Source organism: Lepidothrix coronata, unplaced genomic scaffold (assembly GCF_001604755.1).
Source record: "Lepidothrix coronata isolate B3197 unplaced genomic scaffold, Lepidothrix_coronata-1.0 Scaffold14, whole genome shotgun sequence".
In the NCBI taxonomy this organism is placed as follows: Eukaryota; Metazoa; Chordata; class Aves; order Passeriformes; family Pipridae; genus Lepidothrix; species Lepidothrix coronata.
The window spans coordinates 2,401,491-2,429,201 of NW_016690194.1; the positions used below are offsets into that span (position 1 = coordinate 2,401,491).

Genomic DNA, 27,711 nt, shown 5'->3' on the forward strand with positions numbered 1-27,711 from the left:
TTATATTTCCTTGTACTACTGAACAAATACTGCATTTCTTGCTGACACTGATGAGTGAAATGGGAATTATGTGCATCAGATACTCAGGGACGAGAAGATTAAAAGAACACTCTTTTTCTTTTCTCAGTTCATAAATCATTATGTGATCTCTCAAGATTCATAATGATCCATAAGAATAACATTTCAAAGAAGTAGCACAAAAATTGCATATTACGTTATACTCCTCCAGAGTTTATATGTCATTCATACATATCTACTCAAATATTTTGCCTCAATAGTAAGAAATTTGTCTATTCCACAATGGGAAATACATGTAAAATAAAATGTAAAGCAAAATTTCTAACAATGCCAAATGGATGCAAAGCTGGAGCAGAAAACATAATAAATTACTTGCTACGGCCATGATAAACTGGTAGCCTTTAAAAAGGCACAAACATCTTCAAAATTTTTTAGCACAAACCAAATATGTACCCTGTTTTCACCAATCACGTGGAAGTAAAATTCTTTTGTCTCACTGGCAAGAAAGCTAGTAGATATTTCCATGTCTGGGTTTCTGCTAAATTCTCAGTTATTTTTACTGAAAAAATTATGCATTATTTATTTTATTATTAGAAACTCCTCCTAAGTGTTCACAGAACTGTTTAATGAATGGAAGATAATCCACCAATACTATCATCAAGCTAATAAATTTAGCTGTCTAGTTTTATTGGCACTAAGCATTATTTTAAGAGAGACACAAGTAGAGTTAACTGTAATAACACCTGATAACAATCCTCATCTTCACGGACCTTACTGAGTAAACATGTTCTGCGTTGTCTCTCAAACAAGTCTACATCCTGTGTTCTCACCAAAAATTACTCCCTTTTATGTATAAATGCAATTTACAACATTGAATAACTGGCTGTCTACTTACTTAGATCAGATTCTGATTTCAATTATATCTCATAAGATGAGAAAAACTGGCTTCAAATGAGTTACTTCAAATAAGTCACTGGAGACAATTTACATTGGAGTTATACCAATGCCAATGCACTGAAGAGATATCAATATATCTAATCAAGCATCTTTTCAGATAGAATGAGTATTGATGTCTTTCATGCTTCTCCCTTTTTTATTCTACATTATATGGAGAATTGTTAGTATTGATTTACTTCACATAAATCAACACAGAAAATGTTTCTATAGCAAGATATTTCATCAGAGAATGCAAAACAATGTCTAGGATTCTAATAAATACCGTTATGTCTGAAATGAGTTATCTCAGTAGTGACTTGGGCTCAGATTTATTGTACAGTTCATCAACTTCTCAGCATGCTGGATAATGAATGTTTCATTTACATTGCTAATTGCCAAGCCATGGTTCCTTCAACCTTTAACCCTTACGCTTTATCACATTATCACCATATGTCAATATAATTGCATTCAACATTCCAAACAACTAACTTTTTCACGAGGTCAAGAGGTCCTCTTTTTTAAAGCTTTACCAGTGGGATATCTTTAAGACTACCAAGAAAACCGGTAGTACACAGACAGTGGAAAACTAAGGCAATGTTTTCTTCAGGGAAAAAGCTTCTAACTTCTGACCCAAAATAATCTCTTTTCTGTTAAAATCAGCATTTGCCTACTGTAACTAAAACATTTATATTTCTGTGAAGAGCTTTAACTCTACTGTTTGTAATTATGAAACCCTATTAACTAAGACCTAATATGAGATCTTTTCTGTATCTCCATGTGATTTTTGATCTGTGGAATTATGCCATTATTTCTACATCCTGATCTTCATTCTGATTTGCCAGAAAAATTAAAATATTTTACTGTAGATAAAAGACACTGTCTTAGGCTACGTCTCTGTTATAAAAGCATTGCTACTCATCTGCTTACAATTACGCTTGCCCTCAGTGGAAACTGGACTGTACCTTACCTCTAGAATAACTCACTCTGCACCTGAAAATCCCTCTCTTTCAGTTGACTTTCACCTGGAATGCTTCTTCCATCTCTGAAATCTGCATTGTCAACTGTAAAGTTTAGGCCACACAGAATAAGCTGTTCTGGAAAAGGATTTTACTACTGAGTATAACTGAGTCAGTTTTACTGCTTGTATATGGTCAAACTTAAGACAGAAATGTAGTTCTAGCTGGTAACAGTACATCAGCAACTCTGGCCTTTCTCCATTTCTTTGGAACAAGAAACTTTGGCAAGGTGCCTTCTCAGAACATTTATGAAATTCAGAAAGATAGAAATTTATTTCTCATTATCTGAGTCAGAAATCTAGATGCACCCTCACACACAGAATTAAGCACCAAATTTCATTAGAATAAAGAAAATGAGTAATAAAGACAAAAGAGTGATCAAGATAGAACAGAGTGAGCCTAATTAATTTTCCATGTAGCAAGACTTGCACATTATATGGGAGTTAGACAGTTCATATGTCTCAGATATATGTGGTGCATATATACATATATACACATACATAAATGTATGGTACACTTTTACATGGCAGAAACTTTGCAGAGAGAGCTACAAAATAATAACCACATTTTAAAATTTTAAAGTATAAAGGAGTTACAGGCACAAAATACCCAGCATATCTTATGAGGTTCATATATCCTTCCTTGTGACTTTCAAGTTTTAGCATATCCTGCTGTTAGCATGACTCTCTTCCCAACCTGCAGACAATTCCTTTTCAATTCACCTGCAGCATCTACCCAGTAAACATCCATTCATCAACGCTCAACCAATCATCTTCCTGGATGTCACAGAAAAGGACTGTTCTGCTCCCTGCTAGGTTGGACAAGACATAACCTTCTGATTTACCTATCTAAAACATGAGAAAAGGCTGGAATCAGAACCATAAAACCCCTTTGAATAAGATTAGGACCAGAAATGTATGTAGTTTTTTGTTCAAAGTGTTTCAATCCACTAAATTTATAAAAAAAATTTAAAAAAATCAAATTCCATGTTACTGCTGAAAAATGAATATTCCCTTAAGCACACCAGCTGAGACACAAAATAAGTATTTCATTTAGAAGAATTCCTAAATATGAGTAGTATATTTAGGAATATGAGCAGTATATGCCAAACCAAACCAAGAGATCTAAGTATATTGTGGTTATTCGTTTCCAGCCGCTTCTGCAGAGCCAAACTTTGTTTTTATGTTAACAGTTAACATTATTATCACATTTTGTGAAGAATAGTAACATCAAGCACAGGTACATCACTGATGGTGAAGAAGGCTGTTTGAAAATATGCCTGTTTTTTGAGTCTTTCATATGGATCAAAAGTACAGCCAAATTCAACATCGCTTTAAATATGTTCAGAATATGAGTTCATGATGACTGAGTGTACAGCACACAAAGGATCATTCCTCACTTAATTTACTTGTACAGTAGTACACAAAGGATCACTTTTCACTTAATTTACTTTAATCTCCCAACCACTTCCAGTTGACAGTAGACACTGTAAATTAACATTTTTCTAAAATAGCTGAAGTATAAAAACCAGAGAGTCCTAAATAGTCACTAGTGACAATAGTAACTGACTTCAGCTGTTACTTGTAGAAATTGAAAAGCATAAATAGGAATTAGTAAAATGACTACTTTCATGGTTCTGTCCACCTGGGCATCTTGAAAATCCTATTTTGACTTTTACTGTATGCTGCTAGTATCCGAAGTCCACAGCAAGCAAGGCTAAGGTTTGACTTCTGAGTAAATATTGGTTTATACTACAAAACACAACTCCATTACCTCGTAGGATCTGTGTAAGTGTAACTGACTGGAATACTGTAAACAAATAAGCTAATGATATAGGATGAAGGAGGAATTTGTACTGCATGACAAAACAACCAATATTTTCTATTTATTCATCTACAAGTATTTGTGGATTAGTTTGTGGAGAAGAACAACAAGATGCAGCACACTAGAGGAGTATAAAATACCCAATAACATGGAGAGAGACAAAACTGGTCATTTCAATTAATCCCTGTTCAAAAGACTGAAACAAGGGGAAATCAAACATAACTACAAATACTACTATACAAGCTAAATAAGCAACCTGTGGATCACACTGGCAGCCTGTAGCGACCATGCTGAGACAAATATTTTGTAGGATCCAATGAAAGACTTACATATTTATTTGAACTAAATACCTGCAGGTGTTGTAAATTGAATATTTCCTCTTGAAGACTTAGAAAAAATGTTGCCTAAAGGAAATTATATCATGACTGTACAATGCAGGACTATTGCACTTTCTTCTAAGTCCAAATCATGAACAATTCTGAATTATCACAGAATCACAGAATGATGTGGGTTGGAAGGAACTTTAAAGATCATCTAGTTCCAACCCCCCTGCCATGGGCAGGAACACCTTCCACTAGACTAGGTTGCTGAGAGCTCCATCCAGCCTGGCCTTGAACAGTTCTAGGAATGTAGCATCCACAACTTCTCTAGGCAACCAGTTCCAGTGCCTCACCAGTCTCACAGTCAGGAATTTCTCCCTAATATCTAATCTAAACCTCTTTCAGTTTGAAGCCATTCCCCCTTGTCCTGTCACTATATCCCCTTGTGAACAGTCTCTGTCAATCTTTCTTGTAGGCTTCCTTCAGATACTGGAAAGCCTCAATTAAGTCATCCTTAAGCCTTCTCTTTCCCAGGCTGAACAACCCCAAATCTCTCAGCCTTTCCTCACAGGAGAGGTGCTCCCTTCCAGCATCTTCGTGGCTTTTCCCCAGACTTGCTCCAACAGGTTAATGTCATTCCTGTGCTGGTGATCCCAAAACACAGTATTCTAGGTGGGGTCTTACCTGAGAGAGTGAGTAGAGGGAGAGTGGAGTAGAGGGGGCAAATCCCCTCCCTCAACCTGCTGGCCATGCTGTTTTTGATGCAGCCCAGGACATAGGTGGCTTTCTGGGCTGTGAGCACACATTACCAGCTCATGTCCAGCCTCTCGTCCACCAGCACCCCCAAGTCCTCGTCTGAATCCAGATCTGGAATGGGAATCTGCAGGTTTCTTGCTGGGTACAGAAAGTACCCAGACAGAAAGGAAAGTATATGCATTACAAAGGTTTACTGTATAACCATAATGTAAAAGGCAGGATGCAAACCACTGCTTTTTAAAAGCATTTCCTTTTGTAGCCATTTCCTTTTCCAATTACAATATCAACTGCATAACGGTAGCAATTTCTGTTATTCAGAACAATGCATCTGATAATGCCATGGAGTTTCTTTTGATCAAATATGCCTGCTACTCATTGTAAAACATTTTAGAGTATTTTTTAATGTAGCAATGCAGACCCACCCGTAAAAAAGATTCAGTCTCTGAGCTGGAAGAACTGACTAAAGAGTGCTCACTTGGGTTGCTGATACATGCAAGGAGTGGGGATGACCAAGTTCTAGAGTCCTTGAAGGACAGTTAAGAGCAGCAAAGTCCCTAGAGCAAGAAGGCAATCCACAGAGACAAAGAAAGCAACAAGAATTTGTGGGAGATAGGAGATTTTCCAAATATTTATGCTGTGGATTTCCATGGTTGTGAGTCTTGAGAAAAATCCATACCATTATTTATTTTATATTGCTTTCCGTGCCTCATTCAAATGCTGGCAGTGGCCCAGAAGACGAATACATTTATTCAATTGGTGGTCTTCTCGTGGAGGCTCAGAGAAAAGCTAAAGCATGCAAACCACAGCAAGAAAAGTAATGTCTTCACCAACTGCCCTTCATGGAGAAAGCACAGCCCTTGGGCAGCAGGCAGCATGCCAGACTGGAGTAAGGAAGGTATAATTTACACACTGCCATGCAAGCTTCAACAAATCAGTATCGTGGCAAGAAAAGTGCAGCATTTCAGTCTCCAAAAACTCCCAGGAGAGTGGCAAATACATACATACTCAGCTAAATGCCACAACTATATGGGTTGAACCTGAATAAGTTCAGCTAGGTTTAAAAAAAAAACAGAGTGAGGGAAGAATATTAATATTTTCATTGCCCTTTTTTTTCTGTTCACTCACTGTGTGTTTACCATAAATTAGACCTGCTGAGAATGTGATGCTGAGCAACCCATATGGCAAATACTCAACTGAGAGATATAAAAGGAAAATCACTTTTTTCTTTCTGAATTATTTCTAGCCTCTTTATTTAGTCTTGTTTAACAGCAAATGCCAAGAAGCAACCTAGCTAAGATTATTTATGTAGAGAAGATGAGATGACAAACTTGTTAGACCAAAACAATACATTTTCAGTAGAATATGATTCAGTTTGTGATGAAATTTGATTAAAAAATTACACTTAAATCAGTGCTCAGTTAAGACTTTTGGTTTTAAAACACAGTTCCAGGAGTTCTTGGTTGTACAGTTGCTCATCCTCAAATCTTTCTTCTGATGAAACAATACACAGTCCATGTAAGTCCATGGTGCTCTAGCAACCAAGGAGGGTGACCTAACAGTTCCCATTTGAGGTACAAAATTGACTCATTCCAACCTTTTTCCTTTCTAGTCTGTGACAAACACTCTGAGAATGAAACAAGCATACACAGATGTCCAGCATCCGTGAAACCTCAAAAAAAAAAAAAAAAAAGAGAGAGAGAGAAATCAAATTCTGGGTGTGGAATCCAGGCACAGACTGCTGACTATATGTCTCTGGCAATCTTTCAGTGGGGAAAATAAAGAAGATTGGACTGAAGACAATTCTCTGTGGACCTTGTTTACTCTTATCTTTCTTTTTCTGTAAGTCTAGGTCTTTTTCTCCCCCCCCCCTCAGAAAGGAGGAAAAGAAATCACGTTTTATAAAAATTCTTTGAAAATGTGACTGCAAAAAAGGCAAGTGCAGCAGCAAGAGAGGAATGATGCAATGCAGTCAGGTTACAATATATCTAGTAGTGAGATTGGTTCTTCTGTAGAAAGTGACAAAACCAGTAACAAATAACTACCAACTGATAAATTTTGTTGTCAAAGGCAGAATCCAAGGAAAACAAGATTTACTCTAACAGATTTTATTGTTCATGGAAAGGAAGAAGAAAAATCATCTGGCAATTAAGACGTAATTCTGCCAGGTTCTCTCTTTCATTTTACCACTAAGTCTATAATCCTGTTTGACCTGAGTCACAGAACCAAGCAACATGTATTATTAATTCTTTCTTACAGAACAGATGATAACATCCTCCTAAGTGTGTAAGAGTTGTATATACGCCTCAATTCCCCATCACTGCAACGCAAAAACCATGATTTTTCTTATTTGGGGAAGATAAAATAAGCAGATGCCACAGTTTTCCTCTGGCATAAACTTAGTGGCCTCAATAACTTTTCCCTTATCAGCATAAGTGGTTTATTACATTCTGTTCAGAAAGAAAGGGGACTGTAAGAATCCTGGAAGACAGACACTCAACAGGCATAAAAAATTCTGATTGAGAGCTACATGATCATAGCTGAAGAAAGTATCCTGTTCTGCCTTTTTTTTTTAAAAAACCTAAGCAGTAATGAAAACTCTGTGGATTTGTATAAAATCACAAGAATTATGGTAGCATGAGAAAAAACATCTCTCCATAGCTAAGTTTTCAGTCAAACGATGATTTTGTTATTAACCACATATCACAAATATGGACAAAGTTATGAAACTCAAAATACTGAGATTTATTCTTCAGATAAAGTAATTAAAAAAAACTCACAGCAGATATAAAACCACAAAATGCTATAATACTTCTGACTCTTTTATTGTAATTAATAAATCCAATCTGTACTTAGCCACTTTTTTTAAAGATATTGTAATCATTTCAGAAACGCACTAATTTCAGGACTAAATGAATATATAGAGTGTCTTATGGAAAAAATAATGTAAGTCTTTATCTCCAAAGCAGTGCAGAAATACAGTGCAGGAATTTTCATTTCATACCTTATTTATCAAGTCTGTATGGAAAAAGAAAAAATTGTCAGAAAGTAAGATGTCGAAGTACTTGCAATATACACAGGAGTTCTGAATGATGGTCTTTCTAGGATCAAAGAGCCTGAAGGTTAGACTTAATCTGTATTCATTTAATAAATAAAATTTACACAAGCAATTTAGCTATGGAGTTGCAGAAGAAATTATATTTTTTGGTAAATAACATTCATGCAGCACCTCTATGGTGAAAACTACATTTCATTTCAACTACAGTTCATTCACAATAGCTGTGAATAATTCTGAATACAGAAGTGGTGATCTTTCTGAAAAAATTTTATCTCTCTCCTAGAAAGAGAGAAAGGAAAATTGCATTCTTTGGTAGAATTACAGCTAGATTTTTTAGCTACTCTGAACTTGAGAACTCATATAAGGGCTGAGGGCTTTCAACTTGAATAATTTTGTATTTTTTTAATCCCTGTGTTATAAATAAAATATAATAAAATTAAATAAACCCTGATGTTTCCAGTCAGACAAAACACTTGAATTTAAGTGAGCCTGAGATCGTACCCAGTTACACAGAGTCAAAAGAAGAATCTTCACTGTCATCATCTAACCAGAGAACATACATGCTGAAAAATCTTACAGAGCACTTGATCTGTTTAATTCTAAATTCCAAAATGTTTCTACATCTTAAAATACCCAACAGCTTCAAGACTAGGCTTCTGATATGTAGCAGAAGGTACAAAATTCAGTGGTGCATGATAAAAACACAGGTTATTGAAATGTTTACAAGTGATAAGCACTCACAATTCCAGTTCAGAAGGTGTCTTAGGGACATGCTTTGCCAAACAGATGGAACAAATCAATATTTCAAGACATAGCAGATGTATTTTATTGGTTTTCTGCATCAAAATATCACTATTCTAAATAAATATTGCATGATTTTAAAAGTTGAGGGATGTTTAAATCTCTAAATTAAAAACACAAAAGGAGTCACCACAGTGAGCATTTGCTTAGAAATACCCTGTATCTCAATCTTCACTTCCTGCAAACAGAATTGCTGACTTTTGCACTAATGCAATACTACCACTATCAACCCCAAAAATAAGGCCTTTTATTTATAGTTAGAATTATATTCTAATATTGGATCAGCAGTTCAATATTCTAATCAATTTGTTTCCCACACAATAGCAAAGAAATAACTAAATAGCAGAAAATAAAATTTCTGTAATATTCATATAGTCATCCCTAACTATTATCAGTTCTTACATTCTCATGTATTGCTGCCAGATCTTAAAATATTAAAAATTCACATTAGATTTTACATTGATTTTTTTTAAAGTGTATTATATCTCACAGAAACAACTCTTTATGCTGAATGTTTCTCAAAACAGCACCTCCCGCTGTCAATGTCTATGCCCCATAAGCAGCTAAGCTGAGTGCCACTGACAAGAACTAGAAGAGTATACAAATGATAAATTAGTCAGCTTCGTAGAAGTCAGAAATGCAGTCCAATAATGATACTGTAGATTATAGCATTTTATTTAGCTGGTAGTGCATATTTTACAGCTGTATTTCACTATCTTAATTTATTTAAACACATTTCATATATGATATGAAAGAAAACATAGTTTTTCTTTTTGAAAAATGTACTTGCAAAAACAAGCACATTTTTACTGTGATGTTAGTAGATTAATATTTATGCTTATTCCTTTAATAATTCTCAGTTATTTTACTTTGTTTATTAACTTTTGAACCAAGATTGAACAAAACCATTAAAGGTAGAATCATCAACAATAGCAGGAGCCAAATTTAGACCAGATGTCACACAAATTATAACTGATGACATTTATCCAATTTCTTCAGACACCAAAATAAACTGAAATCCTAAATACATACCATTGCAGACCTGATACTACTGTATACCTTGTAACTTTTTTAAATTATACTGCAAGTGCAAAAATCTCTGATGCTTCTGGCTTACCATTAGTTATGACAGCAGTACAGAGTAAAATAATCCAATACACCTCACAAAAATGACAGTTGAATAAATCAGCACAGGCTGAGTTGGACAAGTTGATATAAGTATAATGGTCTTGGTCAGTTTTACAACTTTACATTTTTCTCATATCACAAGGGACCATAATGAACACTTTGCCAGAGAAGGTGATCAAGATCTTCTTTGTCAAGAAAAACTTGCCCTTGGCGAACCGATGCTGTCTTTTCCCAATCATGTGCTTCATCTGACTTATGATAGTTCCCAGGAGGCTTTGTTTCATAATTTTTCCAGATAATGAAGCAAGACTGATGTACTATAATTTCCTAGATCCTCCTTTAAGCCCTTCTTGTAGATGGAGGTGACATTAGCCCTCTTCCAGTCTCCCCATCTCCACAATTTCTCAAAGATTACAGAGAGTGGCCTCACAATGACGTCATCAAGCTCTACCAGCACCCTTGCATGGATATTGTCAGGATCTATTGACTTCCAGGGGCCAAGCTCCTGTAATAGCTCACACACCAATTTTTCCCTCACTGACACTGGGTCTGTGTTTCCATCAACCTGGATTTTTGTTCCTGGGCCCAAAAGTACTGGTGATGACAGAGGTGAAGGAAGTGTTGAGAACTTCTGCCTCTTCAGCTCTCCTGTTTAATAGCAGGCCAATATTTTCCTTCTGTTTCTGCTTATTGTTTACATACCCAAAGAACCCTTTCTTGTCCTTCCTCACATCCCTTGCTAATTTCCCTTTGAGCTGAGCCTTTGCCTTTCTAACTGCATCTCTGCATGCCCTGGCAATGCCCTTGAAGTTCTCAATAGATATTCATTCCCTTTTCATCTCTGGTATGCTTCTCTTTGGTTTTGAACAGACTCAGAAGGTCGCATTTAAACAAAAGGGGTCTCTTGCTCCACCTACTTCCCTTCCCTTTAAAAAGGAAAAAATGGTTTTCTGCTTCCAGGAGAGTGGTCTTGAAAGACTCCCAGCTCTCGCTAGGTCCTCTCTTCTCCATGGAAGCTTCCCTCTCAACTGAGCTCTGAGCAAGCTGTAGTTCGCTCTTCCAAAATCTAAAAACTTTACCTTCAAAAAATCTAAAAACTTTGCGTTTTACTAACCTTCAGCATGCACAGCCAGACCCCAAACTTCACAATATAGGGATCACTGTAGCCAAATCCATCACTAACTAAGATATTACAATGCAGGTTTCCTTGGCTTGTGAGTAGCAAGTCCAGCAGTGCCTCATTCCTGGTTGGCACATCTAGCATCTGTATGAGGAACCATGTATGAGGAACTTGATGGATAATGTAAGCTGCTGTATTGTTCTACCAACAAATATCTGGGTAGTTGAAGTCACCCATAAGAACCAGGATCTGTTATCTAAAGTTTGCTTAAGTGACCCAGATATTGCTTCTCTGCCCTTATCATCTTGGTTTAGAGGTTGGTAGCAGATGCCTAATCTAAGATCTCCCTTGCAGATGACCCCTCTAATCTTGACCCAGAGGCATTTGATAGGGTTTCCATGGTTGCTGTAGTTGACTTCCATACATTCAAGGTTCACATTAACAAAGTGCAATTCTTCCTCCTCTACTTTCCTGCCTGTCTTTATGAAGGAGCCTATAGCCATCCATCATAATCCTCCAGTCATATGATTTTTCCTATCATGTTTCAGTTATTCCTATAATACCATAACTTTCTGACTGGGTCTAGAGCTCCAGTTCCTAGTATTTGTTCCCCAAGCTGTGTACCTTGGCATACATATTCTTGAGGTGGCTGGTCTCATCTTGGGAGACGGCTGAGGAACAGCTGTTGCTGCTCTGGTTGGCCTGGCTTATTCCCCAGTTGGTTGCAAAGGCAACCACTTAAAACAACCACTTAAAAGGTTCTCCCCACCAGATTCCTTTCATATCTTTAGAGACAACTAACTTTAACAGAGAATTCAGCTGGTCTGTCTAATCACTCCACACCTTGGATTGTACTCATTACAACTGGGGTACTTGGCTCATCTGAGGCATCAACTGAACAGCTATTGTACTCCAGAAGACAGCAGTCTGATGTTTAAACATGAGAATAGTATTTACATTAATGCACATTTGGCTGCACTATTCAGTCATATGAGGTGATGATTTTACCCTCCTAATACTTCTAAAAAGGCAAATGAAAGTATATGCAAGCTTTGTGTATTATATATAAGTTTTCCTAAGGCAGATCTCACACACTGACATTTTAAGACCTTAATTAAGGTTGATTTATTTACAAATGGTATGTTTTCAACTCTCAGAAATGTTGTATTTAATGTTTTATTTTTAAACACAATTAAAAAATAATATATAAATATATACATACTGCAAATGTAATACAGATAACAAATTCATTTAAGCCCATTTATGCACATTAGTGACACACCATGTGGCAGAAAGACTAGGACTACAAGAAGACCCCTTGGCGATTTATTTTATATTAAATCCCTAATGGTCTCTTCTCATCTTTGCAAAAATATGCACAAAAGTCCAGACTATGCAGCCATTGAAATGAATGGTTATTTATTTGCTAAACGAGAACCCTATGTTTAATGTTCCTTAGACATAAGGTAGTCTGCAAAAGTCGCATTCCTACAGCTCCATACATCATTTATTTTACATACCCTAACTTCTCACAACAGGCATCAAAAAAATACTACCAAACCGCATTGCTCTTGTAAGTTGCTGAGAATTTTGTTTCCAATTCCATTACTGGAAGATTAAATGTTAACATGTTTACTTGGGGTTCGCTTCTTGTTTTGTTTTTAGCATTAAAAACAAATTCATGGACCAATCTAATGCTATTTAAAACACATTTACATTTATACTTCAAGAAAGTTACCAATACATAATATATACACATAATCATTACAGACAGACAACAAAAGTTCAAACCGTCAAAGAACCATGTTGGAACCTCATTTATTTGGGTGCAACAGTCTACCCAGCACTTGTTTGACATGCTTCAGCTAAGACAGAGGTTCTTGATTTGCTTTACAGAAGTATTAAAAGCATCACTTTTCACAATACAGAAATAAGATTGTCCAAATTTGTAGCATAGTGGCATGCCTTACTAATACTACAAAATAGCCTGAAAATTAAACCATCTCTCTGAGATCAGACTATTATTTCATAAGAAGCAGATCCACTGTGCACCCAAACATTTCTAAATCTCCTAAGTTACTTTTGCTGGAACAGCCACTGTGGGTTCCTCTGAGGTGCAAAACCACAAAGAGGGAAATTGTTACAAGAGACAGAACTTTCCATTGGTACCATCCTCAATGCATCTGGACTACTGGAGGCTACCTAAGGACAGTCAAGCTTACAGTGGCAGCATGAATTTTCAGGTCACTTTCTTAAAGAAACAGTGCTGGTGGCAGCAGCCTCCATTGAAGCTTTGACATATTCTCTAAACCATTAGTTTGGCACCCCCGTAGAGGTGCCACAGAGATTACACAATCTCTACAACCTGGAAACTGTCTTTATGAGATGTGTGGATGCCATGGCCAGAAACATGAACAAAAACCTCAACAGATCAGTCAGCCTTCAGAACACACATTTTCCCTTGTCTATATCAGCCAGTAGCAGACGATCATAGATCTTGTTTTCAACTGACTGACCTGCTTCTTTGTGGACTAACTTGATTTTCTATATTTCTAAGTTACTGCAAGTTCTGTGAAGAGTTAGAAGAAATTTTCATGAATCAAAAGATAAAAGATTAGTCCAATAAATACATTATTGATCTATATCATGAGCCATTTCAACTAAACTGAACACTCATGAAATCTGGATTGTTCTCCCAGTGCACTACACTTAAGAAAGCAGAGAACAGAGTTCAGTTTACAAAGGAAGTATTCCATTCTCAGGTAAAAAAAAATATTATTTTCACAGAAAGTTATATTGAGAAGATATTTCTTGTTTCCAAGAGAATTCTAGCAGAGGAGAAGCAAAATATACTCTCAGGGTATAACATAATGTAACAGAAATTAACTGTAACACATGCACTGAATTTTGCTACAATATCATATGCGTAATCATTATTATGACTTGGGGAAACTTTCTGACAAAAGTAACAAAAATAAATGTAATTTGGGCAGTGTCACTTTTCTCTTGTGGTTCTCTTGAAAAAAAGTGGCTATGCATTTGAAATCCAAGAAGTATATACTCTGACAGCCAGTCACTGCAGAGACGGGTCTGATTTCAACTTACAGCTTTTATGCCACATAAACCCAGGAAGGCCATATCCAAAGGTCTCAAGAAATGCAAAGCTGCATACGGACTCTTACAGAAACCTAAACACATCCACACAAAATGACTTCGCTATAGAAAGCACCCTAATGGAAGATACTTTTGCATATTTGTTGATTACTTTAAAAAAACGACCTTGTGTTACTTCTGAAAAAGCAAATACATTAGATATTCAATACTTGTTGCCAAACCTGTTCTTTACATTCCCTTAATATTTAATCAGATAATGTCTGTGGAGCAATTTGAAGATGAATAACAAATTGCCATTATTATTGCTGAGAAAATCCTGAAGTCATTAAAGTTTGTGTATTCCGAGCTCATAACAGAATTCTAAACTGAACAGACAGATAGGTTTGGACAGGGTTGTTATTAATTCCCTTATATGTATTGTGCTTCTGACACTGGGTGAAGCAAATACACATGATCCCTGGCTCTAATAAGAGCAAGTTAAAAAGGTCTTTCGCTAGTCAAGCACTGTAAATCAAGTGACTTCAGAACATGTTTGAACAAAGAGCAGTAAATACAGCAAGTGCAAAACTGATCTCCATTCCAATTTTGAAACTGAGTCCTTTTGTTACAAAGTATAACTTTGCAAACATTATAACTAGAAAAAAAAAAGGCAGTTACATCCCTGAAAAGTTAGTCCTTTCTGATGCCAACTATTCACAGCAGAACAACATACAGCAAATAGCAGGCGAAGGTATCTGTAACTTCCTGAAAAAAATCCCATTAAAAATACTAGTAATAAAAGTACTTAACAGGTTGGGCCCAAAATCCATCCTAACACCAGTAAAACACCGGTCAGTTTGTTCTTACATGCCACTGAATCTCCTTTTTCCTCCACAATGGCCACTAGATATGTCCTAAGAAAAACAATTATGAAACATGCACTGCTTGACCACCAGATCTTGACATGGTTTGACCAAGGTATGTCACCATCAAATGTTACACTATCACTTAAAAAAAAAAATTAAAATTTGCCTGCTTTGAGGACTACGAAAACCTAATGTTGCTGAATTCAAATTGTGAGTTTCAGCTAAAAAGAAGACATGTTCTGAGTTAAAATTCATTTGAGCATACAGAGGAGCAATGTAAGGTCAGCCATACTTAACTGGAGCTTAGATCTGTGGAGCCAAGGTCTGCATTCTACATAATCTATGAAATGCGATTAAAAGAAAAATAAATAAAAAGAAAATGTAATGCTAGAGGTAGCTCCTAATTACTGGCTCTGTCCACCATTCATTGAAAGTAAAGTATAAGAGAAAGATTTAAAACAAAAGAAGAGGATGATTTTATTAAGAATTTTTTAAAATCTCATTTTCTCTTTTGGGTATTTTACTTAACATACTCTTTCCTCATCCCTTTTCCTCCCAACCTTGGCACAATTTTCAGGATCAAATGGTTCACAAAGCAATGCACGTTTGGTGGTAAAGATTGCTTAACACTGAGAAACTAATCAAGAGACTAATATATTCTGCTTCATTTCTTCAAGCTTTGCTACCCAGCTTGCTTTGTGTATTTTAGTATGCTAGTAGAAACCTATGGATTATTATTAGCTGGATTGCACCACAAACTTTTTCAACCACAGAAGCACCTTATTTTTTGTAAAATGAATTACAAGAGACATACTGTAAGAAATCTCATAGGACATACAAGGGAATCACAGAATATTCTGAGTTGGAAGGGACCAACAAGGATTAAGTCCAGCTCTTAAGTTAATGGCCCATACAGGGATCAAACCCACAACCTTGGCACTATTAGCACCATGCTCTAACCAGCAGAGCTAATCTCAGAGTTAAGAACTATCCAAAAGATATTTTTCTTTTTTTGTACCATTTGAGGTAAAAAAAGTTTTGATTAAAATAAACTGCAAAATTACGAGATGACAATTTCTTGTGCATTTCAAATACTTTCATATGGGTGACCTTCGGACAAACAGAGAGATTGAAAATTACAAATATACACTCTATAAAAGTGCTTTTGTTATTGAGATTTTCTTCAGTCTGCTTAGTTTTCTTATTAATCAGTGTATCAGTATGCAAACTTCCATCAGAAATAAGTGTCACGTCATAATTGTTCAGTGATCTAAGCACTAATATTTTTAAATGCCAGTAACATTAATATGTATTTCAGATAGATAGCTACTGACAGCCATAACACAAATTGTCTTGAGATAATGACACAAAACTTATTACACAAGAGTTTTCCCTAAGAAATTACACAATGTTTGGGACTGTTCAAGAAAGAAGATCAAAGCAGTCACTTTCACGCTGTCTCAGGGATACTCATAAAAATAAATCTATAGTTTTGATTCAAAAGATCAAAATTTTACAAACTTCTGCCCCACTGAGGTACTTCTCTTTCTGGCAACAGACATTTAATTTAGGCAATTTGGCAATGGACTTCATTACACTTCATTATACAGTTTCAAGACAGGCTTTTAGAAGGCATGAAGGTATATCCTTTCCTCTCAAAAAGCCTAGAGTGTGTTAGAATGGCTTTATAAATTATATGCCATACTGTAAGTGAAAGGTAGGACAAAGTCCTAGTTAGTAACTACCTACTGAAGTACAAGGGAAAGCTCACAACTGCAATTCACCCAAAGGCTGCAATTTTCTTATGCCATTGTTTGAACACATCATGGTAAAGTCTAATGGGAGGGAATAATCAGATGCATAACAATGTAAGTCAGACAACAAACAGCTACTGCTTCTACCAAAGTTAATTAAATCACTGAAAATTCTGCTCATGTGTAATATTGAGAAAAAAACTTGTTCAAAATCTTTATTAAAGAACTGCATCCCTATGCAATAAGGCTGTCTACCTACTATGTTGTTTAAGCTTCCTCTTACCTCCAGTGTCACGTACACAGTGCTAATTGCTACTTTGACTTCTCCATCCGAAATCTCCTTGAGATCCTTCAGCATAACCTCCTCAATACTCACACCTGTTTGAGAAGAGACAGGAATTTCAATATATACAAATATCTACAGCTGACAGATGCATCAACACAAATTAAAAACACAGCTTAGACCTTAATGCTGAGGCTTCTGTATTTCAGGACAATCCTATGAGAAAATTAGAACCAATATTAATATTTCAATGCTTAATGTTTGTAGAGGAATTTTTTTAAGAAAGGAGGAGATTTAAGGGAGGGGACACAATAACAACGAAGATGAAGAACTAAGTCTTCTGCAACGCAGCTCGTATTTTTCAAGTCAGCTTTACTCCAGTTGATGATGAATGTATAGACCATTCCTATGGTCTAGTAAGAAATCACTTATATAAAATACTTCTGGAATGAGCAATATATTGAAAAGCACCTGTGGAATACCATGGTGTTTAAAAAATACTCAGAAGCAAAACATTTAAGATATTCTCTAAGCACAAAGTCATTCAACCTTTCTAACCTTTTTCACGAAGAGATAACACCAGTAGGTTTTTCTTATGTACATCAAATCATTAACGTACTGACTAGATGTTAACGTACCATACAAACATTAACATCAGAAACAATTGTGTAAAATTGGAATTATTTCACATTGCAACTAGACATATTGATACGTTTAAGCACAATGTATTGAAAATCGAAGTGACTAAGTTTCCCTAATTGAAGATGTCTGCGTAAATGCTGTAAAGATTCTCAAAATAAACACATGTTATATAGAGGAACATAGTCACATCTATAAAAAATAGAGACATGATAGTGAAATGTCTATGTAAAGAATGCTGCTAGCCATGTACCCCAGTGTATGGTGGCATTTAAAATGTCCATTGACTTTTAAAGCCTAGCAGCATAACATCCAAAATATGTTTGCATGACTGATTTTTAAGAGGGAAAAAAATACCAACTTAAGCCTAAGAAATGACTCCTTTCATTACTGTTCCTGTACAGAGTCCAGCTACTGCATTCAGTCTAGTGACAAGATGAACATTTACTTATCTGTCATTTAAAAAAATTTAACTTGTAAACTTTCTGATGGGCTGCAACCTACTGGTTCTCAAATAACAAATGAATTTGTGAATTCAGGCCACTGAATCATTCTTTCTGCATGAAACTGAGAACTTTGTTTTGCTGAAATGTCCTAATACTGCCTCAAATAACAGGTAGATGAGGTAAAATATTCAGCAGAGTTTACAACCTTCAAAGGACTTCAGAAACTCAGCAGCACCTTAATATTACAAATGTCATATGAATAAATGCAGCGTTAAATATGTACCTTGTAATATACAGAGAACAGCAGCTATGAGATAAAACAGGGTATGACAGTGCCCACCTTATGCGGCATATATAAACTACTGGCAACTGATACCATGCAGACTAAACCGATCCTTTCTACTTTGCATTTGATATTAGGAAAACTACATGAGTCAAGTACTGAAGCATCTTCCTAGGCAACTGGTAGAACTAAGAACAGAACTCCATAAAAGCCACTTTCACTGTGTCTCTCCAATCTAGACTCCATTCAGTTAATTTCTGAACTATGATTACTTGACCGGAAGAACTTCAGGGAACTATGTGAAGATTTATTGCCCTGAACTAATCTAGCTTGCAACCTCATTGAAAGGAAGGGCAAAGGAAGCAGCACTTCAAAGTCTGTTGTTATGTACCAGATAGGGCAGCCATCTCAGGCTGATGGTCTGAATTCCTATGACTGATTTCTGCAGATGGGTGAACAGAGAATGGTAAAAAAAGACCATGTGTCTGCATGAACCCTGTGCATACCTGACATACCTAAGAAAGAAACATCTCACTAATTTAATACTTGCTCTTTGGTAACAACTTGGTAGCAAATGCCAGTAAAAAATTTAAGAGTTCTTGCAACAATTGTCTTCCGGCTTTTAGAACATCCCCTCAAAAGCCTGCTACAAAATTTTGGGTTCAAACATTCCCACTTTTGATCACTAAATATTTTAATTTGATATTTCTAGCAGAAGAAAAGAATTGCAATTTTCCCACTGCTTCCTTAATCTTAGTCTGGTGTCAAATTCACTTCATCTATATACAGTCCTTGGTAAAACTGGGAAGGATCTTAGAATAAAATCCACTTCCACATCATGTAGGCAGTTTCAGCACAATTTCTGCATGTGGGTTGACGCATTAATTAATGATAACTTTATCTGTAAAAGCAACATAAGATTATTTATGAGTTTAGTAGTTCCTCAACAGAAATCACAATTTCATGATTCAGAATGTAAGCAACTTAATTTAAAATTAAATATAACACATTTAACTGTCATTGAAGATAGCATGCTGCAACTATTTTCACCACACATTAAGACAATATTCTGATACAGTTATATAAATATATTTGTAACAGGTCTGAAAAATGGAAGCAAGTTGCATTACCTTGTGCATTAAACTGAGTCTCCTGGAGTACAGAGATAATTTCCTCTCGTGGGGGAAGATCTGGAAACTTCTCCTCTAGGACTGACAGCACTTTCTCCTGCTGCTCTGTGATACTGTCAGCTTCCAAAGACATGCACTTGAAAAGAATGCTTCCTGAAACATTGAAAGATAAAAATCAATGCCTCCTGTAAATATCAAAGAGGTACTACAGAATCAAGAATGTTTACTGTATTGCTATCCAAGCCCCTTCTTTCTGGGAGGTTGTTTCCACTGATGTGTTCACTGAATTAGATATGGAACTCACACAGAAACATCCTCCTAACATGAAACTTCTAAAATCTGAACTGGGTGCCTTTTCAGTGCCTATGGTAGAGCTAACTGGCTGGTCTCAGTGCTGCCACAGTGTGTAGCATGCTTCTGTACACCTACAGTTCTGCAGCATGCCCAGCAGCAAGTGGCGGGACACCAGGGTTTATGCCTCTCTCTAAGCATTAGACCAAGTGCTGGTATACTTTGAAACAGTAAATCCACATTGCCAGTCTTTCTTCTACAGACATGTCAATTAACTGCTATAATGGACAAAAGGAAAGAAATACTTTACTGTGAGGATGGTGAGATAATGGAACAGGTTGCCCAGAGAAGTGGGTACCATACCACTGGAAGTTTTCAAGACCAAATTGGATGGAGCTTTGAGCAACCTCATCTAGTAGAAGGTGTCCCTGCCCATGGCAGAGGAATAGAACTACGTGATCTTTAAGATCCCTTCCAACCCAAACCATTCTATGATTTTAATTCCATGAACATAGCAAAGAAACATCTATTCAGTCAATCAAAATGATGCACTCAAAATTTAAGAAAAATATAATCCAATAAATAACTTCAACTCTTACAATACAGAGGTGAGAGTAATGTCTTTTCAGACAACTATGTACTTCACATATTCCATCCTGAATGTAAAACAGTCCTGATTGTTTACGGTATAAAGTCACCTTTTCATTCCCTGGAGATTGGGATCCCATTTGTTAATATACCCAAAGATAGTGTTCACTTCCAATTACTCACGGTAAATTAAGGATAATAAAATCTTATATTTCAGCATTAAAATTATTTATTACTCTGCTGTGCACAGGGATTTCAAACAAGTGTATGTTTGTATTATATTCGGTTGGGTCAATGAGCAAATCAGTACAATAACATAAGATAGTTACTATAAACCGAAGTGTTTAGTCTTTAGCACAGAGTGAAGCAAGTAAAAGAAAGCCCTGGACACAGCCATCCTCAATCTCACTAGATGGACTAGGACCCAAACATCTAGTATGTATCAATTTTTCTCCTACACTGTTATCACATAAAATACCAAAAAGCATTTCTTCAAAATTCACAAAACACTTGCAATTTTGCAATGCTAAGTAAACACCTCCTTATTAGACACATCCTGTGTGAATTAAATAATAAATAATGCTTAACAAGACAAAAACTGTTCCCTGTCAGATATTAGTTTCTGGAAATTAAAATACATGAAGTTCCATTCTGTGTTTCTGTTACAGATATTTTAACTGCCAATAATCTTTTAATTCGCAGCAGCTATTTCTTCATGCCAGTCCTACAATCACTTTAAGACAATGCTCCTGCTCTATTTTATAGCATTAAATATATTAAATAAATACAAACTGCATGAAAATCAGGTATACTAACTAACATTGACATTTGTAGATTTAGGTGCACAAAATACGGCTCCACAGCAAGCAGATTTCAGATTTCTACAGGTAAATAACTGATATATAAAGGACCCAGGATATCTATACCCATTAGCAAAGCCTATTTTTCCTTTCATAGGAAGAAAGTTTCTCAATCAGCAGCCTCCAAGATAATTCATCTAAAAATACCCCTTTGTCGTTCAACCTCTAACCAGGTAACAGTGTCTGTGCTACATATATACGCTTGAAACATACAGCTGTCCATACCTTGGGAAGGGTGGTGACCAGAATTAGTTAGACACCCCATAGCACACTCCCAGTCAGCACAGAGCTGCACCTCGATAAATGGCAGCTCAGTGACCAGGTTGCATGAATTATTTTAGCAACAGCAAATTTCTGCTTTTTCAGCACTCCTTTTATCCTCCTCCAGGAGCAGAAAGGGAAATTGCTCATGTACACACAAAGGAAATGGAGACTCCAGAAGAAAGTACTGGATCTACAATGCATGCTCAAATTCATCATACAATTACCTACTGGAGGGAGACTGCAGCATATCCCATACAGCTCTCCAGCAGCACTAGGATGAGCTAGGCAACCTATCCATTTGCACAGATCCTCAGATATGCAGTATATAAAACTTCTATCACAGTTGTGTGTGCTCCAGGGAAACAGAGTATTTGGGTAAGACCAAGAAGATAAGATCTTAATACAAACACACAGGAAAAAGCAGTAGAACAAGAGATGTGAGTTGTATATCCAACCAAGCTCAACATTTTGGAAGTCAACATGATGTGAGCTTGACTCACCATAGGCAGAGGGCTGAGATAGTTTTTTAAAAGACTGGTTTTCTCACTTGTCATAGCAATACTGTAGTGTTTGCAATTGCTAACTTCTCTACTAGGATGAAATCAAGAAAATGATCCTTCTCATATTACTAGGTGTCCACGAGCCCTAAGATGAACATTTACTCATCCTTTAATACTATGATCATTCTTTAATACTATACTCATCAGCAGGAAAGAAAGGCACATCTCTTCTCTCTCGGGCATCCTCAACATTCCTGTAAGGGCTAAGATTCCAGGTAGTTTAGAAAAACAGTTCACTTAAGGTACTTTTGACCAAAGGTCAGTAGTCTGTTTAGTCATGTGCTGTCTTGGAAGTAACTGCTGTAAAAGCAATACACGGTCTCAGAAATCTCCTGCAGATTTTACTGAGTGCTTGTGCAACTCCCCCAGGGTTTTTGAAAGCATAATGGAGGCTGCTGTTTGCTGACAACCACAGAAAAAATATATAATAGGCAATACAAGATTCAATATTATTTCTTGTGTACCTCACACCACTCTACATATATTTTTTCCAAAGAAGAGGCCACTAGAAAATAGGTTAAGGCTCTTAAAAAAATGTGCCTTCTGTTCTTTTCTTGCAAAGTGATTTGGAAGTGAAGCACTAGTTTTGCCAAAAGCAATTGCTGTGCATTAATATTAAACATGATCTAATGAAAGCAGAAGTCATTTTGGGAAACCATTATGAAAAGCACAAGCATCTCCTGAATTATAAGTTTATGGCTGAGAGAAACAGTACAATGAAAATATAGGCATTTCTCCTGTCAAGGAAATATAAAGGACAGAGAAAAGAGGAAAACCAACAGTCCCTCATGGAAAGTAAACTTCAACACTCTGCACTCCCTCACAGCCTCCACAAACCCCAACTGTAAACAGATCCAAGAAAGCAATCTGCATTGTAATTAACATGAAAAGCCATGAAGCTGCAACACAATGTAATATGGAGGAAGAGAGTAGGAGTACCGTCTCCAAGAAAGCTGCTTTCACACATTAAGAAGAAAGGTATCTGACCAAGTAAGCGCAGTGCTTGGTGCAGTTAAAAATGATTCTTTCTTTCTGGCCTATATACTAAGGATGCATCAATCCAGGAAGATGTGAATCATCTGATCAATGTACAACACAGAAAAAAAATATTGGCATAATTCCTAGAGTCCTTAGAAGGACATTTCTTAACGTTTGTCTGGGTGGCTAGAATAACAAACTAATCTTCTCTGATAAAAGTCAGACTGCCCCAACAGGGTATGAAAAGACCTCAACTATGCAGCTCATAACTAGCAAAAGCAGATACACAAAAAAAGATTGCTGATGCTCTTACTGTAAATCTGTCTGTATTTACATGTTGCAGTTTGCACCTTGTGGCATCCTTCAAGGCCTTATACAAATAAACATAAGGAGGTATTTTTGAGAGTGCACTGATCCAAGCTACTTGACAGTGAGTGCTTGGAATCACATCCTTGCCAGCTGGCTGCAGCAGACAATGTAATGATTCAGCAGTTTAATGGATCTGAGTTTGGCAACAGTCCCCTTCTAAACATCTCTGGGGAAATAAAATAATACAGGCCCAAGACTCTGGCAGGTTCTATAATTGTTTGCTTCTGGCACAAATCCAGGAACAGCACAAGCTCTAACTTAAGGCACCTATGGCTATACAACACTGACTCTCTAAGCAGGCTCTAATCAAAGCCCAAAGGTAGAATTAACTTATATCATGTCTGATGAGGAGACAAAGATACCAGAAAAGCACTCACCTGAAAAAAAAATCCTTAAATATTAGAATGCCTAAATCAATAATGCTCGGTTTCACACAAAAAGTCTTTTCTCTTGACTTTTTTTAACACAGACAAGCAGGTGAAGCTTGTTCAAAGTTGAAATGTAGCAGGTTATAAACATCTGCCCTTGTTACTGAAATTTAAAAGTTGCCAACAGACTTTGAGAAAAAAGAAGTTTGGAAAAGAGGCAGTAAATGGAGCTGTCATGGTCACTACACGATAATTATTAAAATTTTAGATACTTCTATTGTCTTACTCCCTGGAAAGCCAGAAAATAAAAGAGGACTTCCCAGCTCAGAGACTCAGATGTTAGCATCTCTCAGCTGTTTTACAAAAATAAAATCCTAATCCTTAGCAATCTGAATTCTACTTTGGCCTTCTCTTCTGAACTTTGCCCAAAATTTAGACATACTAACTATATACAGATTTACATTGGAAGTAACATAATGAAGCGTGAAAAACACAGTAAAGCCTTTTCACTGCCTCTATGCCTCTGAAGTGTCCCCAAAGAGAGGGGACATCCTGCGAGCCTCTACATACTCAGTAGTGAGAATGAAACAGCCACCCCTCCTTCCAGACCATGTGTCCTAGTTAGGACAGCTGAGTTCATCATGGTATGGGTGTAACCCAAAACTGTGTATTCTATAGCCTTCCATGCCATTTCCCAGAAACTGTTGTCAATAGACTATTAGCACCTCTGCCCATAAGAGCCTGACTCCTCAGGCTATAAACTAGGTGTTAAGAGGCCTGTGAGATAGGAGGATGCTCTTACCTTTTATGGAACTCCCTGAGGGAAAGAACTGACCATTCCTGCCTGAACCAGAGAATATATAAACCTGGAGTTTTCAGAACTTTTCAACCCGCTCGTGGGATCCAGAAGGAAGACTGCAGCTCGTCGCTCTCGACCTTTGCTGGACTTCAATCACCGCTTCTGACCAGACTGCAACAGCTCTCCCACCAGCAGGTTTCTCCCCTCTCCCTTTACTTTGGACTCAAGCGGGGCCCAGGGAACACCACTTTGTTCATGCCCCAGGGTACCAGGTTGTACATGTGGGTTTTGTGGGTTAGGACCAATTGTTTGTTTGTGTGATTGTGCTTGCTGTGTTGTTTTAATAAATTGTTATTCTGACTTGTGGTCTCTCCTTTGAGTTGAGTTCATTTCCCCTGCTGGTTGACTCTTAAACCAGCACACCATGGTATTTGGACCCTTTATTTCCTGGGCTTACAGGTAAAATGAATTTCAGAAGCTATACCTTATGATAAAAGGCCATAATACACACAGAGAAACACAAAATCTAGATATCATAGGCTGTATTTGATATTTTATTTTCAGACTGCTTGTAATTTGATCTGCTATCTACATACATTTATGTCTATGTTTTATATTTTTTTACGAATCTTACCAAAACCAGTAATGAGATTCACTGGCTTTTCTGAACTTGGCATGGAAGATTCTTAAGCACCAAAACCTTTTTCTATTTTAAGAGACCCACAAGAGGACTTGCTGCATTGCTGGGAGAAGTAGAAAAGCATCAATCACAAGTGCAGCTGTGTTGTGTTCTCTAGGCTTTGCCAGTCACTTCTCATACTATGCAAAAGAAGGTGCGGAGGGACTTCTGTGTCCAATAAGCTCCCCAAACACAACAATGAAAATGTAGTTCCTAGTTGTTAAAAAAACAATTAGCTACTATCTCCCTCCAAACCTGAAGTGCTATCTCTAACACAAACACTAATAAAAGCACTTCATTTTAATTTGGATACCGATTAGAGACACAAAACATGTGGAGCTTTACATCCACTTATAGTACTCGATCATGTTCTTGAACACTATTCAGAGCACTCCCTCCTGACTCCTTCAACCAACAAACAAGTATCCTAAGATTCCCCCAATGCCTTTTTTTTTTGGTTCTGCCTCCAAAATCAATTATTATGCTTGGTCCTTTGTCTAGATTCCTGGGGAGCTACTCACAGAAATTTGGAGATTACAAAAATATTTCAAGGTAGGTTTACTAAAGTTTGTTAGCATTGAAAGATACTATAAAAGCAGGCTAAATGCTGTGTTACTGTTAATGCTTATTCTGTAGAACATTAAAAAAATAAATTAACTTTTGTAATTTCTCATAACATGCTCATTACATTATTTATCACAGTGATTACTACAATGACAAGCCAAGATTGCAGTAGCTTCTGAAATCAAAGTGTAGACAAGTTTTCATAACCCTCATTAAACATGCCCACACTAATTTCTTAAAAGGGCATTTAACAGTTGCACATCAATCAAAACCTAAAACTACAAAATTTATTAAACACTATTAAAATTCAGTAAATAACTTAAAAGCAGTGATCAGTTCTTTTCAACCCTGGTTTTATTTCCAACTGAAGAGTTCTGATGCAGCAAACAAACTGAGAAAATTAATAAAAACAATGAACTATGAAGACAGAGCAGAAAACACTTCTGCTCGCCCCCTCTTTGTACTCTACCGGGCATACAATAAAAGAGAAAGGGAAAGCACAACGAAGATTTGGTAACAGTGGTTCTAAATAGTAGAAGTTTGGCATCACACCATTAAAAATTATTCTATTAAAAAGTACGACCATTGGGAGGGAGAAGCTTTAACGTGTAAATATTAGATTCCAATCCATATTGTTGTCCACAATGCCCCTGGAATCAACGAACTGCACAGCTTTTCCAGCTACCCAGCTGGTGTGTCGACAGCTTCATCTAATATTCTTGTCTAGTGATACAGCAAAGACCTCTCATGCCTATTTTTAAATGCACATTTTTAATATTCAATATAATGTTACTCTTTAACAAACTCTTTACTCCCTGCTTCTTTTATGAAGCTTCCCGTGGTCTTTAAAGGGATTGTTAACCAAAGAATGGATCACACTCTTTCTGCATGAGCAGATTCAGAAACACTCCATTAAACCTTTCAGTATTTAATATAAAGAGTAATCTCTCACCTCTGAGGAGATAAGCCAGTTGCTGAGTGATTAACTCTGGTGCCTTTTGAAGAATCTCTTTTACGACTAAAGAGGAAGAACATGCTTGTAACTCCAGGCTCCTGTCACATTGCTCATCTGGATTGATGACTTTGACAACAGCTGATTCCAAACTTTTATCGTCACTATCAAGCAAATTTAAAAGTTATATATATATTTATCTTTCTAGCTGTTTAGACAACCCAGTAAAAAGAGTGAAACTTTTTTCTTAAATTCTGGACTAAAACACTATTCCTATTGCTACTTGAAGTCTGCTATAAAGCTAAAGAATGTCACAACACACAGTTCTTTTATTGCTTGATACATTCATCATCATCATCATCATCATGGCTAGGCTTCGCGAACGAATATTTGGGAAGGGCTCTACCCATGTTTGTTACAAGTGCATTGGTGGCTAAAAAGGCCAATACGAGATAGACATGTCCAGTTGCAGCTTGATACATTACTAAGACTTAAATGTTTACATTTCCTTCATCAAAATCTATAAAAATTAATAATTTTAAAAAAATATTTCTACATGTGCTGAAAATATCCCTCTTGATATAGAGAAGATCTTGCATTTTCTCCATTGAATATTTTGAAAACCTACAAAAATACTTACAGGGTTTTTTTGCATTTAGACACTTTACATTTCTGTTTACAATAGCAGTAACAAAGCCAAACTAAGTTTAATAATAAAATGCTAATCATAATTCTTTAGAAAATAGAAACACAAAAAGAAATAGTAATAAACAAAAAGTAAATATTACAGACACTTTTTACTGTGAGAAGTGAATGATGCACCAAACTGATGGCTGGTAAAGAATCAACAGTTATAAGATTTACATTATTTCTCTCTTCAGATTTCCCCTACTTTTATTCTTATCCACAAACCTCTCAGAATAGGATGGGGCCATATCACAACAGGATGTTACTCATCTTCAATGAAGTTC

General features: G+C 36.5%; 1 protein-coding gene across 6 annotated transcripts in view; it reads right to left on the bottom strand.

The window, feature by feature from the left end:
- The window catches only part of PRUNE2 (prune homolog 2), a 148,545-nt gene that overhangs the window by 78,762 nt on the left and 42,072 nt on the right, over positions 1-27,711 (bottom strand). For all 6 annotated transcript variants that reach the window (XM_017806206.1, XM_017806208.1, XM_017806207.1 and 3 more), the window contains exons 4-6: positions 26,741-26,904; positions 19,469-19,621; positions 16,971-17,065 (exon numbers count right to left, since the gene is read on the bottom strand). In XM_017806206.1, coding sequence (XP_017661695.1) covers positions 16,971-17,065; positions 19,469-19,621; positions 26,741-26,904 — 412 coding nt within the window. The remainder of the gene's footprint in view (positions 1-16,970; positions 17,066-19,468; positions 19,622-26,740; positions 26,905-27,711) is intronic.